Genomic DNA, 16,709 nt, shown 5'->3' with positions numbered 1-16,709 from the left:
AAAACTTATAGCATCCCTCGTAGAATGGCAATACTAATTCTTTGGCGGAGGAAAGCTGTGGAGCAAGAGTCACCGTTAAGTGGTGATAAATACTTGTTGATATCAGAAGTTAACAACTTCGCCTCGGAACACCATGGACCAATAGATTCTACGGCGAAAACGACAAAATTATATCGATCCAGAAGATCGAGATACTTATTGCGTTTAATTGTCACAGCAGATGCAGCGGCTGACCCAGCGAGTTTGGAAGTTTTGGGCAAATAAGAAGAAGCGAAGGTGTTATAACAAGTGGCAACCCATAAAAATGATTTGCCTTTGGACCATGGTGTTAAAGTTAAGCCATCTGGACGTTTGCCATCGGAACGATTTATGCTATTGGGTTCTAGGATGGTAGGAAAACCAGCGGAAATTAGGGCCCTTTTAATGATGTCGTTAATCATGACGTGTCTGAAAATCGTCCAGAATTTTTTAGGCAACTTAATCCATGGAGGCCAGAAGAATCGACATCTGTACCACAAATACATTTGTGTGGAAAACAAATTTTAATGCCAAGCCTTAAGGTAATAGCAATCTTAAAGGACGTATTATCCATTAAGGTGCCTATGTTGGAAGAAGGTAAGGCTTGAAGCCAGCATCCTGATTCTTTTTCTCCTAAAGCAAGAAAACGGGCTCTGTCAAAAATCTGAGGAGGAAGACGCAAAAAGGCTGTCAAAAGTTTTGGAAGCAAGAACAAGGTCCCAGCAATTTTGAGACTCTGGACTATTTGGAAGATCCACGTCTCAGACATTTGAAGGATTCTGATTTCATCACTGTGACTAGAGAGAGTAGATTATTCTGTCTTTATATACAGAACAAAAATACAGAAAATCTAAAATAGATGTTACATGAAAGAGACAATATAAGTGAATAAAATACAAAGAAAACATTTGATATAAAGATTGGTGGTAGGACGTTTGTAATACCTAATCATTTTCATCGTCATAATCTTTTCATTCTTCTCCCTCTTATTATCATTGAATAAGATAGCAATCACATTTATTCAGAAAGATCACTTTTTATTTTATTCTTTTCCGAAACATTGCATACCACCACACCAACGATCAAGGGACGTAATTTTCATTTATTACATAACATAATTCATTTACCAACAATAATTGTATAATTTAAAAACATCTGCATATTTCATGACAGTAAAATAATTAGAAAAATATTAAGAAATTCGTAGCCAGTAACAAGTTGTTTTTCACGGTATGTTAAATATTTACAATCGACAATAAAAGTAATGTTCAAAGGGTCAGGAGACCACAATGACCCAGGTAAATACAGAGGAATAGCGCTAGAAAACACCCCCTTCAAAATATTTACAACAATAATAACAAACAACATAACTGAAATAATAGAAGAGCAGCTACCCGAAAACCAACTAGGCTTCAGAAAAGGGAAATCAACATTAACAGCAATAGAAGCACTACTAAAGAACATATGGGATGCCTTGGACGAAAGGGAGAAGTTCTATGTGGTGTTCATAGACTTCACAAAAGCGTTCGACTACATTGATAGGGAACTCGGAAAGAAGAAACTGGACGAAACCCTAGGAAAAGACAACGTCTGGACAAAGTCCATAAAATCAATATTACAGACGTGGACAAATTATTAGCAAAATTGAAGATTTTTATTACATATTTTTACAAAATATGATTCTTCAGTTTAGACTACAGTCGACATTTTTGCGTATTTCGAAATTATTAGCAAAATTGAAGATTTGTATTGTATATTTTTTTACAAAATTTGACTCTTGAGTTTGGACTACATTTTATATTTTTGCATATTTACAAATTATTAGCAAAACTGAAGATTTTTGTTATATATTTTTACAGAATTTGACTCTTCAATTTGGACTACAGTTTACATTTTGGGTATTTCCAAATTATTAGCAAAACTGAAGATTTTTATTTTATATTTTTACAAAATTTGACTCTTCAATTTAGACTGCAGTTGACATTTTTGCATATTTACAAATTATTAGCAAAATATGAAGATTTTTATTTTATATTTTTACAAAATTTGACTCTTCAATTTAAACTACAGTTGACATTTTTGCATATTTCTATCTACTGTAATGATAGAAATATGTAAAATTGTCAACTGTAGTCTAAATTGAAAAGTCAAATTTTGTAAACAGAATTATCATAAAAATCGTCAATTTTGTTAATAATTTGTCCACGTCTGTAAGATGGAATGAAATAAAAATTTCAGACAATCGCTCGACGTCAGAACCAATATTGCAAACGAACGGGATTCTGCAAGGGAACCACTAAGCTCTCTACTGTTCATCCTGGAAACAGAAGAACTAATAAGAATAACGCAGAGAAAGGAAATATGCTCATACGCACATGCGGACGACATAGTAGTGGGGTCAAAAGATCTTACGAAATTACAGGAAACTATGAACGCCATGGTGGAATGGTGCACTAAGCACAAATTTGAGATAAATGTGGAAAAACTGAAATGATGATATTCAGAAATGGCGGAAGAACACCGGAAGCAGCAGAAATATCCATTCAAAACAGGAAACTAAAGATAGTGTCAGACTACAGATATCTAGGCACGACATTACAAACCAGTGCGAAATGCTTCACAAAGCACATAACAGAAAGAGCCGCACAAGCAATAGGAGTGATGCATGACGTAAAAAAATATCAAATCTCTGAGCCTAGAAACAGCAATGGCACTGTTTAAAACCAAAATATTGCCAATACTAACATACGGCATTGAAATAATTGGAGAGCATCTAACAATGGCTAACCTAGAAATGTAATGTAATGTAATGTTCGATACTATGATCATATCTCACCTTCTTTCAAGAAGTTATCATGGCTTAGGTTACATGAGAGGAGAAATCTGCACTCACTTTCTCTCTTATATCGAATTATGCACTCTTCATCCCCCTATTATTTATTCACTCGATTTCATACTCTCTCTCGCTATCATAATATTAATACTCGATCACAACGCGATAACACGCTAGAAATTCCACTTCACGCATCGTCTCTGTATTCCTCATCCTTCACTGTTGCTACCTCTCGTCACTGGAACTCTCTGCCGCCTGAAGTCAAGGGCTGCCGAACATTGAATTCTTTCAAATCCAAGTTAGAAAATTATCTTATGACGAGTTGCCAAACTAACTTACTATTATGACAAGTGTTGTATTGCATGTTTCCACGTTTTCACATTTTTTTTTTTTTATGTTCTAATGATATTCAACTCATTTTATATTTTTGTTTTCATATTTTCCGATAATGTTATATCTCTAATGTGATAAGTTGAGCTATATATAATCTTAATTTTCCTTATTGTGTGTACTTAGAAATATTGTATTCACTGTATACTTTGTACTGCACTATTTTATTACTAATATTACTATTATTATTATTATTATTATTATCATCATCATCATCATTATTACTATTCTTATTTTATTATTATTATTATTATTATTATTATTATTATTATGAATAATTGTCTTTTTTTTTTTTGTATGCCTCATTTATTTTGACCTGCTGTTCACATATTATTATGCTTTTTTCTTTCTTTCTGTATGTTATATATTATGTCCGATTTCTTCTTATTTGTTGTTTATTTTTTATTATTATTATTATTATCTTATTCAATTTTGTGTGTAAAATTGTAGTGTAATTTGTAAATTTGTAGTGTTTTTGTAACGCAGTCTTTACTCCTGGTTGAGTGTTAGAGAAGGCCGTATGGCCTTAACTCTGCCAGGTTAAATAAATCATTATTATTATTATTATTATTATTAGAAACACTAGGAGTAAAGGCAACCTACTTAAAGAAGGCGATGGGAGTCTCCAAGTACACACGCCCGAGATTTGTATATTCACTCGCAAGGGAGACCTTCCTTACTGAAGACCTAAGGACAAACACGATGCTGCCCAAGACGAACGCTTCGGAACGACTATTGTCAACACTAAGAGAGAAAAGAGAAGCCACCCCAATAGAATTCTACGCCATAGGAGCCAAGATAGACCGAGAATGGACGAAGGAAAAGTTTGAAATCAGGCATGTAATAACAAAACTGGCAGTCCACGGATTCCATCACTTTATCTGCAAGACAAGAACATACCACGACCCGAGTGACTCATGCGTGTGTACATTGTGCAGCAAGAAATGTGAACGCTATCATAGATCATAGTGAACTATGCGCCAAAAGAACTAAATCAATAAGCGAGTACGCAAAAACAAAAGTAAATTAAATGCAATCTAAATGGCCATTTGTCTGCAATAAATATACTAAATTAAATATTTTTTATGTATAGTTACACGAATAAAAGAACGAAAGTAAACATTAAATATGCATAGCCTAGTCTTCAGTTAGGTATGTTATTGTTGCTTGCTAATGTAGTTTCAAACCACTGCACTGTGCTATTACCTATATACAGAGGGTGCCAAAAAAAATGTATACACACTTCAAGCAAAGAAAAAAACTATGTTAACATAACAAAGCTGAATTCACACAAACAGAAAATGATGAGCACTAATCATCTTAGGCTTTTACAGTTACAACAGTTGCTCAAAATGCCCACCATGGGCGTCGACACACTTCTGAGTTCGCTGAACTACTGTTCGAGCAACGTTTGCAAAAGTGTTCTCAGCAATTGCAGCACATGCCATTTCAATTTCTTCATGAAGTGCTGCCAGTGTAGCTGGTTTTCTACAACATTCTTAAGAGTCCTCCAAAAGTAAAAGCTGAGACGTAGATGGGAGGATAATATTAAAATGGATTTGAGGGAGGTGGGATATGATGGTAGAGACTGGATTAATCTTGCTCAGATGTATGATTTAATTACAGCCCTAATATACCTTCGGATAAAATAGGATTCTATAAACTTGAAAATTCAATAATAATAATAATGATAATGATAATAATAATAATAATAATAATAATAATAATAATAATAATAATAATAATAATCTTGCTCAGAACAGGGACTGATGGCAGGCTTATGTGAGGGCAGCAATGACCCTCTGGGTTCCTTAAAAGCCATAAGTACTGGTATATATATTTTTTTAAGTAGGTTATTTTACGACGCTGTATCAACATCTTATGTTATTTAGCGTCTGAATGAGATGAAGGTGATAATGCCGGTGAAATGAGTCCGGGGTCCAGCACCGAAAGTTACCTAGCATTTGCTCAAATTGGATTGAGGGAAAACCCCAGAAAAAACCTCAACCAGGTAACTTGCCCCGACCAGGATTCGAACCCGGGCCACCTGGTTTCGCAGCCAGACGCACTAACCGTTACTCCACAGGCGTGGACGTACTGGTATATAAGTCGAACATGGAGTAAAGGGAAAAGAACCAAAGGAGAAAGATTAGATCCAGTACGGTGGATTGAACTTCGGCATAGCTCAGTGGTGTGTAGAACTGTGGGTCCTGGGGGGTTTGATCCTCGGTGCTGGAGCGAATTTTTCTCCATTAATAACAATGGTAACCACGACAGATAATTCTGTAGGACTAAAAAAAAATATACATCTTGATTACACAACTTTTAACACTGTATCACTTCGGAATATGTATTATTAACACAAGAAAGTCATATAATACATATTCCGAAGTAAAAAAAAATAATCTTTACATACAAACAATTCTGTCTGCCATTCCGCTACTTTGCTTAATCGTACACTAGTCATGAACATTTCGTCTGGCATGAGTAATTTGCATTCCACCTTTCATTTCATATTTGTTTTACTATCATAGAAATATAATGTGATTAAAATGATCATTCAAGAATTTAATCACAATTGTCATTCTTTAATTAGAAGGTCAAAACCTGTCTGTGCACACAAAATTCTTAGATATTTGGATTGGTACAGTACCTGGGCATATAGGACAACATTTTCCAGGTTTCTTTATTGGTTTAGTACAGGAGACCGAACATACTTTCTCTGTACACATCTTCTGACCATCAATACACTCACAACGAGTACAAGCATCCTCGTGCCACTCTTCACCCTGGTGATATGTAGTATTGCCCACTATGCAGACCTTTGGTGATGAGTGTGCTGTAAGAAATATTTCTACAGTTACTTTTGCTGTGGCTAGAAAAAAAATTAGTTTTTCATTCGCTCCCATACACATCTGTTCAATTTAAATTCATTTAAAAATACGAACTCTTGATTACACAATTTTATCTTATGTTCACAAAACTGGGTGTTTGTTCTGTGATGTCTCAACAGTGTTCCTGCATCATGCCGACCCCATGAGCAGGGAGGCTCACATTTGTGAGATGATCAAGCGAATCCACCTCACCTACCCGCAATGGCGAGGCAGATAAAAGAGGAGATTAAACAAAACAAGAAATAAGAAAGATTATATGATATATGTGTGTAATTCTCATCACTTTCTATATATAAGTAACTATAGTCGCGATGCTGTTATTCCCAGCGTGACTCCTCCTCTTTGCTTACGTCTTAGGAAGTCAAGGCTCTATAAAGGCTAGGTAGGTAGTAGCCTATCGTTCGCCATTTTTGTTCTTTCGTTGCCGAGCTGCCAGGATAATAAATCAAACGCACTGTAAGTCAGCAAATAATTGATTGGCAAATAATGTCCTCGTGTGCTTTCTGCGAACGCCAACGAAAGAGCCAAAATGGCGGGCGATTATATATTAAGTATTTATCCAGCCTTAGGAAATGCTTAACATCTTCATCAGTGAATCACAAGACGCACACGTTTAAATGTATCTGACCTGCAACGTGATTGGCTGCCGGAAATTAGAGCGACAGGACTATAGCTGCTTGTTAGACTTTTCGGAAATCTCGGGAACCCAACTATAGACAACCAAAACAAATTGTCTTTATTAAGCTTTCCTCATGCATAAAGATGAATCATTACATAGAGTCACTTACATGAATTAATGAACTTCTTCGTCAAATGTCTGCCAGGGTTAACTCAATTTAAAACAGCCGTAGAACAGCTACCGGAAAGAAAACATTTCATCATGTGTCTTACGTTCAGAAGTTTGATGCTAAATAACCTAAGATATTGACAGAGTGCCAGGGGCGATTTCTCAGGGCATGCTATGCTTGCTGCGCAAGCTCAATATTTTCGTAGGATGTGTATTTCTCAAAATGGGATTACGTACATTAAAATTTATTTTGATTTTTGGAATATTGTATAGGCGTAATACCATCCGCAGGTTGCATACCGCAAGTATCGCAACGCTTGCTCGTTTCTTGGAGCTGCAGGAATGACGTAGAAATAACGAGAATATGATGCGCGCACAAGTGCCTTCCTCCTTAGTCCATCCTAGGTGCACATGCTTCTGTTATGTGTTGTTTGAAGCTCTGGTCCAAGAGCTACACCAACGACTATTTAACGTTACACAGAGCAGATTGACAGTGGGAATGTGCTGTGATTTGCGAGTGCATTGTTGTTGTTGTTGTTTTCTAATGCCAGGCGTTTGACAATAAAGTCATTTGACCTCTTGCACTCCAATATTTTTCAAAGATATTATCATGGTCAGCCACTGAAGCACAGATTTTGAGGTGTTCCGAATCCATTTCTTGGTTTGAGTTGCACAATGGACAGTTAGGGGACTGATATATTCCAATTCTATGCAGGTTTTGGCCAAACAATCATTGCCTGTTGCCAATCTAAATGCAGCTACAGACGATTTTCGTGATAAATCGGGAATTAACTGTGGATTTTGATGCAGAGAGTTCCATTTTTTCCCTTGGGATTGTGTTATCAAATTTTGTTTGTTGAAGTCTAAGTATGTAGATTTAATAAATCTTTTCGCAGAGTAATACGTAGATTTAATAACAGGTCTGTAAGTAGCAGTGCTGCCCTTCTTTGCTAAAGCATCCGCATTCTCGTTTCCCAGGATTCCACAATGGGATGGTATCCATTGGAATACAATTCTTTTATTGAGTGATATTAATTGAGAGAGCATTTTAGTTATTTCTGCTGTTTGAGATGAAGGTGTGTGTTTAGAGACTATTGATAGAATAGCTGCTTTGGAGTCTGACAATATAACTGCATTCTTAAATTTATTGATGTGGCATAGAAGATTCCTGAGACTTTCACTTATTGCAATGATTTCTCCATCAAAACGTGTTGTTCTATATCCAAGAGAGATATATAAAGTGAGAAGAGACAGCATGTAACACCTGCACCGGCACCTTCTTCTCTGGAGATCAAGGATCCGTCGGTGTATAAATGAAACCAGTTTTGTGGATGATACCTAATATTAATTGTCTCTAAAGACAATTGTTTCATTATTTCAGTGTTTACTTCTGATTTCAGTATTTCTTCTGTTAAATTTAGATTATATTCTATATTTAATAGAGTTAAAGGGTTGAGTTTAATTTGTAGGTTTTCTTTTAAATTCGGGATATTGATTTTCTGTTTTAATTCTTGAACAATGGATATGAAACTTTTTTGAGTTTTCAATCTACAGAGAGGACTGTATGAATGCCAATTGTTTCCTGGTAATCTAATAAGTTTTTCATATTGGATCAGTGCTTTTTCTTCTATTGTCATTTTGATGCTGTTAATATTAGTGAGGAATCTCATAGAATCTATTGGAGTTGTTTTGATTCCACCAGTAATGAGTCTGAGAGCTTGGTTTTGAACATATTCTATGTCGTTTATGAAAGGTGAAGTAATTAAAATTTCTCTGCAGTATGTCAGCACTGGCTGTATAAACATTTTGTATGTAGTGTTCAAAGTATTCCTAGAGCATCCCCATTTCTTTCCTGCTAGTCTTTTTAGAAGGGAGAATCTTTTACGAGCTTTTTCAGAAATGTATTTCAAATGGTTGCTCCATGTTAACTTACTATCGAAAATAACTCCAAGATATTTGGATTCATAAGTCCTAGGAAGGTGTTGGCCATTGTATTGGATATTGAATTCTCTTTCTTTTTTACCAACTGAAAATATTTGGTAGTTACTTTTGCGTAAATTGAGTGTCATCAAATTTGATGTATTCCATTCATGTAGTTGATTTAGAGCTTTAAGAGCAGAATTTTGAATTTTATCTCTATGTCTGTAAGATCCGGAAGTCCACAAAACTATATCATCTGCAAATAGTGCTGTTTTCATGTTTGATTCCTCTAATAGGGAGGGTGTCATTATTATAATAAGGTATTTGTTATCTTCGCGTGCGTGCATTTCAATTGTTAACATTGTTATGGCGTTTGGATTAGCAGTACATGTGTCAGAATCAAGTTCAGGTGTGGTAAGTGTAAAATTTGTGCATCTTATATTCTCAATTCTGAAAATTAGTACCACTAAAGGTATGAGATTGTGATCCTTTACATTTAGCAAAAAACTTAAAATCTGCTTTACAGGGAGCTTTACCTGAAAGACTAGATTTTGCATAAAAAACTTAAAATTATCGAAGATGCGGAGAAACATGAAAATCATGCTACAGTTCGTAAATTTGATGTAAGTGAAATTTGCATCAGAGACTGGAGGAAAGAGAAGGACCTGTTATTATACAACAATGGAAACCACGTAATAATAAGAAAAGGTCGTTAATTTACTGATGCATGCTATTAATGCTGCAGGATATTGTATAAATGGCTGATTAAGCAAGACAACTGACATGCGTGCAGTGTGTGCGTGTTTGAAATGCATCCTGTTTCAGGATAAAATTTAACTGAATTGTATTTGTGTTTAATTGTATTTTGTATTTTTAACTGTATTTTTAAGGGGAGAGGATGGTATTTTTTAAAACTTTTTTCCTATTTGGTGTAAAATATTAATTTTTTTATGTAGAGAGCTCATAGCTGTGGCAACTCAACGAAATAAAAATATTTTGAAAAAAAAAAATTATTTGGGGCCCAAATTTGAAAAAAAAAAAAATATATACCTAATGCAATGATTGTACTAAAACCAATATATCTAAATCGTTTTTAAAGATAGATTCAAACAGTTTTTTGCAATGTATTTGCAAAAGCATGTTCTACAAACTGTCTGTAACAGAATTTTGATATTAGTCTCTACTTTTGTAAAATAAACAATTAAAATTTAATAACAATTTTCTGATTTCCTTTCTTGCAAACAAACGGACGTATTTTTAAAATGAAATTCTGTTACAGAGAAACGTTTTCTAATAGTCTAAAGAATGTGTGTTCTAAATTTCATGCATGTATCTTTAATAGTTCAGAAATTATATCCATTTTTGTCTGGCAATGTAGCAAAAAAATAAAGTTACTGGAAACCGATAAAAGCGGGCGTGTGATTTAAAAATCCATAGCGCAGAAAGTTTAAAAACGACGTCTCAACACCCGATAAGGGCACAAATACCCACAAAATCTTGTGCAATGCATTCCACACATATCAAAGGGTATTTTAAAGAAAAAAAATTTTTTTTTGAAAATTTAATTTACCGGAAACAACAATAAAAGTGGGCGAGTGATTTAAAAATCCATAACGCAGGAAGTTTAAAAATAGCGACTCAACATCCGATAAGGGCACAAATACCCACAAAATGTTATGCTATGCATTCCACACATATCACAGAGAATTTTAAAGAAAATTTTTTTGTTTTGAAAATTTACTCATTTTTCACCAAAAAATACCATCATCCCTTAAGGTGCTTAATTGTACTGAATGGTTCAAACGAAATAATAATCAAACATACCTAAGCACATTGGACAGCACTGGTTCTTCACAAGAACAGGTCTGTCACACGACACAGCAGGACATTCTTGTGTAAAGCATTCAACATTTCCATTTGTGCATGAGCAACTACGACATGCATCTTCCATCCACGTATTGCCATGTAGATAGTGTGCACCGCAGGGCTTAGCTAGTTCTGAACTGTGAAGGGGCTCTGGCTTTGGACACTGCCGACAGCATTGCCCAGGTTGATGCACAGGTTTGGTGCAGGCAGCGGGGGGGCAGTGATGCGTCTCGCACAACACTCGACCCATGTGACAAAGGCAGCGCGTACAGCTGTCTAGTGACCACGTCTCCCCTTCCACTCGATATACACCATCCACTGAATGACATACCATTGGATGCTGCTGATATTTGGTTCGCAATTCTTTATCTCCAGTTTCTGTAAGAGACAAAACTAGACATTCAGTAAAAATACAGGGTGTTCAGTTCAAATTGTGTCATGGCTCGCTGTGTGCCGTCATGTGGCTAGTCACTGAGCCTAGAGAATTCAACTTCCTACACTTCTGCAGAGGTGTATTACCTATGTGCCAGAGAAGTTGTCTAGCAAGTACGGCGTTCATTCAGAAGAGTACTTACCGATACGTACTGTAACGCCGGTAGTGGCAGGAATGTGAACTGTTTCGAAACATGTACTGAGGTGAGTTTTTTCTTACTGTTGGGATATGGGGAGAGGGTTAAGACGATTACTTACGTATTTGTTGACATTAACTCCGACGGTCAACATGGACACGGAGCATTTGATTTGTGTTGTAGAATGTTGCAGTACGCAACCGATGATAACAAATACCCTGCGTACGACTTGGCCGCGCAAGACAGTTCGAAAGAGGTTATGGAAGCACATAGACCGTACAGACCGCCATCTGTTGCTACGACGTTCAAGTTATACCGTACACGTTCTCAAGTTCAGATTGAACGCCTTGATTAATAGGCAACTTCTCTGACACAAAAGCTGAAACTCGCTTCAAATCGCTGACTCATCAACAGTGACGTCATGACACACTTTGAAATGAACACCCAGTATAATTTAGGTGTGCGAGTGATACAGAAGAGAACCTGATGTGCAGCTAAGGCAGCCAAATCAGTAAAGTTAGAATATCATACCAACCTTAAAAAAAATGTCGTATTTTACTTGTCTTGATAAAAAAAAATCGTACAGTAAATACCTCGGAAAACGTGCGTAATATTGTATGTTTTCATATTTCCTAACCAACGAAATAAGAAAACATGCATATTACCATAATTATCACACTAAAATTCTATTATAATAATTTTCTGTCATTAAATTTTACATTTCTATCATAAACTTCAAATGTAAATACAAAAAATATGTTCTATTTGTGAATAACGTGTATTGTTTTTTGAGGCTTCTCAACCTCTTTTACCCCACGTGCTCTTTCTCCATTCATCGACTATCATTCCCTTCTATGTTGACTCAACATGTTGGGCAACGACTGTCAGTAAATTGGTCTACATAACTGACTTCATATAGGTGAATGACAAACAGTAAAGTATCCGCCATTAGTTAAAAAAATATATTTTATGCTCGACCATGCCGAAATGTAGTAATTATACACCTGGTAGCAGCCCTTTAATGAACCTCATTAAAGTACACCTATTCCACCAATCAGAAAGTAATATGAAAGCGCAAGTAGGGTATCGATTATTCTCGTATATGCAATCGAAAGACAACTAGCGAAACGTCACAGAGACTGGAAATCCAATACTGTCGCAGAAGGTTATGTTCTGTTACTATAATAATTAGCGTTAATTGTAAATAATATTCAAATAAATTCGATTTGTCATCTCGTTTTTCAATGTCTAAATCAATTTCCAGGTTATATCAAGATTAATGTTCATTTTACTCTCTAGATTATATCAAGGTCAATGACATTTGTTCCTAGGAAAAAATCAATACTTTCGCGTCTGCGCACATCTCACAATTTACGACAAGGTCACTTCCGCTTCCCAGTCAGATAAGAATAACATGAATACTTATGAATAATTTCAAGTTAGAAATATGGTCGAGCATAAAAAGTCGTATGAAACTTGCCTATAATGGTAATTAAGATGTTCGTATGAAAATTATGAAACTCTCTTGCGCTCGTTTCATAAACCTACTCGCGTCTTAATTACTACCATTATAGGCTCGTTGCATAATGTACTATCTCATAACTCAATGCCATGAATGGATGCCACATTTTTTCGTACATTGAAAAATAGCAAAGAAAAGATGAAATTACAATGTGTTATTATGACATGCTGTAGTTGGGTGTAATGATCATCACCTGGACAATGTGGACAGCAGTCATGCGTCTGGTTGAAAACTGGACTTTTACATGCTGGTACTGGACATGTAATAAGATTGCACATCTCTACTCCACCATGACAGTAACACTGACGGCAACCATCGAACCATGCCTCTCCATCATCATGATGCTGTTCATCTAGAGTTAAGAAGAAGAAGGAAGTAAATAAATACTCGAAGCTGAAAGTTAATTTATAGAGAGAGAATTTGTTGTGCTAGTGCGAATTTGCCTACAAATTAAAGTGACTGAAGAAAAATTTGCACTTTTGAATTCTGTCATTTTTTTTTAAGTCTCTTTCTTGTTATTTCTAATTTGTCAGAATCGATTCTGAACTGTCTGCTCATGCACAGCACCAGTAGCTCAATGTATGTTCCAACAAGACTAGAACTGATTCCAAACGATACTGAACTGCCAGTTCTCTGTTCCAATGTTGGAACGAGTGAAATTGGTTCTCAATTATGAGCAGGAACTGGGAACTCTGAACTGTTGATGTTGGGCAGATGGTTTAATCTGAAGTTATAGTTAAAATGCTTCGAGACTGGCCAGGTTAAAATAAACAAAAACAGTCCATCATGAGTGATTTGGAAGGTGATAGCGATATATATTATGAAGAATTAAGCTTGGAAGATGAATATAACTTTAATATGAGAAGAAACTCCGAAGGCCATGAAAGAACAGTTCAAGAAACGTTACAACGTAAAATCCCGAACTAGTTCTAATACCATATACAACTGGCACATGCGCCGAAAGAAGTTCAGTATTAGGTCAGAAAGCGTTCTGAATTGCTTGATGGAACAAACTATTGTAGTGAATTTATATCATATATTTAGTTTAATTTGATTTATTTCATTTATTTTATTGAATTTATTTAATTTAATTTATTTAATTAATTTTATTTTATTTTAATTTATTTTATTTATCCTATTTAATTAAATTAATTTAATTAATTTAATTTATTTTATTTCATTTATTTAATTAATTTTATTTAATTTATTTAATTTAGTTTATTTAATTTTATTTATTTAATTTATTTTATTTCATTTAATTTTATTTAATTTACTTTATTAATTTTATTTAATTAATTGATTATTTAATTTATTCACTTATTTATTAATTTAATTTAATTTATTTATTTAATTTAATTAATTTATTTAATTTTATTTATTTAATTTAATTTTATTTATTAATTTAATTTAATTTAATTTAATTATTTATTCATTCATTCATTTGTTTATTTAATTTATTTTGTTTAATTTATTTTGTTTAATTTATTTTATTTAATGTAATTTATTCAATTTATTTTATTGAATTAATTTTATTTTATTGAATTAATTTAATTTAATTTAATTTATTTTATTTTATTTATTTTATTTTATTTATGTAATTTAATTTATTCAATTTAAATTATTTAATATAATTTATTTTATTTTATTTATATAATTTATTTTATTCATTTAATCTAATTTATTTAATTTATTTTATTTTATTAATTTAATTTGATTTAGTTTATTTAATTCAATTTATTTAATTAATTAATTAATTAATTAATTTATTTATTTATTCTGGTGAAGTTAAGGCCATCACACCACCAGAAATACAAATACAATAAAATAAATAAAAAGAAAAATCACAATAAAAGTACACTAATATAAATGAAAAGAAGAATCATACTATAAAATTTAGTGATTAGTAGAACTGAATTAAATGTGTAAAGTAATCAATTTAAATATACTGTACCGCTGAACTCACTTGAGAAGTAAAATTACTTGATTTGTGTTTTAAGATATCACCAACAAATGATTTTCGCATGACATTATAGGAATCTGTTTTTCACGATACCAATCACACATATTCTAAAATTCCAATAGAATAAAACCAAAAACGTTTCCACAGCAGGTTTCCTTAAAAATGACTTGTAACGTTGAAATATGTAATATGAGTAATTCATATAATATTAACATAGCTAACATCAGGGAGATGTTTGAGCAAAAATTGCAACAATATATTTAATACATTAATAATAAAACCATATAGGCCTAGGTAAACAATATGTATATGAAATATTCACACACTACTACAAACTGAAGACTGCATATTTTTGGACAATTAATACTTCCCACTCCGCTCGGCTTGGCTTGGCTGTAGCAACAAAAGAATCTACCTGCAACCCCCCCGCACCGATGGCAAGAATACCTCAGGTCCCAGCACTAAACTCGTCGGAGGAAGACAGTACGAGGTTATTTGCCGTCAATGGGATTAGTGATAGTGAGATGATATTTGGCGAGATGAGGCCGAGGATTCGCCACAGATTACCTGGCATTTGCCTTATGGGTGGAGAAAATCTTGGAAAAAAGTCAACCAGGTAATCAGCTCAAGTGGGAATCGAACCCGACCCGAGCATAACTCCAGATCGGCAGGCAAGCGCCTTAGCCGACTGAGCTATGCTGGTGGCTGTATTATTTTGTCATCTTACTGTTAAGTTCTTCATTGATGTGGGAATGAACGTTTTGTTATTGTTTGATGCAAGATGAAACTTATGAAAACTTTGTAATTTTACTTCAACATGTGTACATGGCACATGAAGATATGGTACTATACAAGGTCGAAGTGAAATAACCACACACATTTTCAGAGTGAATTCCTCGAAGTGAAATAACCGCACAAATTTTCAGAGTGAATTCCTCATCTTGTATATACCAAGAACGTCCGATACCATACCAGTGGAAACTTTGTAATTTTATCACAAACAAATACAGTTTGCCATATGTTTAACACACTCTAATTCGATAACTATTGCGAGTAGGATCGTGATTTTTGTGCATGTCGATAGAAAACCCAATAAAGAATTATGTAAACCTTTGATGTATTGCAATAGAATGGACGGTTTTTGTGTAAATTCGATTTTTAAAAACCACACATCTGAATTTAGTGTACAATTCGAAGAAGTTGCAGTGTTACAGTCAGAGAGGGAATGGGGGAGAAGTTCACTGTATTGAATCAGTACAGTGTGTGTTGGAATTTTGGCAGCCTTCATACCGATTGTTGGTATTCAGTGCAGGTGTGTATTCGGTATCGCAATGCCAACATTTACGAACATGGAATATCTCGATATACGAGGCGCATCCAGAAAGTACGTTTCTCTATTAAAAAAAAAAAAAAAAGAACACACACTTTCAGGAAAACATTTATTGGCAAAACGTTAACCGGAGGACAGGAATTTCTTGAGGTGCAAGAAAACGTGAAAATGCTGGGAGCAAGATCAGGACTGTAGGGTGGTTAATCAAACAACTCCCAGCCAAATTCCGTCAAAACAGCTGCTGTGTGCCGAGCCGTATGTGGACGAGCATTGTCATGGAGAGCACAACACCTGCAGTAAGCATTCCACGCCTCTTGTTTTGAATGGCACGTCGCAATTTTCGCAGTGTTTCACAGTAACGGTCAGCGTTCACTGTTTCACCTCTTGGAAGGAAGTCAATGAGCAGAATGCCCTTCCTGTCCCAGAACACCGTGTACATCACTTTCCGTACCGACAGAATCTGTTTAAATTTCGTCCTGACCGGAGATCCACTATGCCGCCAATGCATTGACTGCTGCTTGGTTTCCGGGGTGAAGTGCGAAATCCAAGTCTCATCGCCCGTGGCGATCCTGTCGAGGAACTCGTCGCCGTCATCGTGATACAGTTGCAGAAATGTCAGT

General features: G+C 34.7%; 1 protein-coding gene across 1 annotated transcript in view; it reads right to left on the bottom strand.

Annotated features, from left to right (window-relative positions):
* The window catches only part of LOC138709988 (cysteine-rich motor neuron 1 protein-like), a 74,479-nt gene that overhangs the window by 15,901 nt on the left and 41,869 nt on the right, over positions 1 to 16,709 (bottom strand). Inside the window, exons 8-10 of the mRNA XM_069840668.1 lie at positions 12,993 to 13,151; positions 10,667 to 11,086; positions 5,895 to 6,080 (exon numbers count right to left, since the gene is read on the bottom strand). Of these exons, the coding sequence (XP_069696769.1) occupies positions 5,895 to 6,080; positions 10,667 to 11,086; positions 12,993 to 13,151 (765 nt within the window). The remainder of the gene's footprint in view (positions 1 to 5,894; positions 6,081 to 10,666; positions 11,087 to 12,992; positions 13,152 to 16,709) is intronic.

This window comes from Periplaneta americana, chromosome 12, assembly GCF_040183065.1.
Source record: "Periplaneta americana isolate PAMFEO1 chromosome 12, P.americana_PAMFEO1_priV1, whole genome shotgun sequence".
Taxonomy (NCBI): domain Eukaryota; kingdom Metazoa; phylum Arthropoda; class Insecta; order Blattodea; family Blattidae; genus Periplaneta; species Periplaneta americana.
The sequence above is the reverse complement of the archived record's forward strand: the minus strand, read 5'-3'. Positions and strand labels throughout refer to the sequence as shown.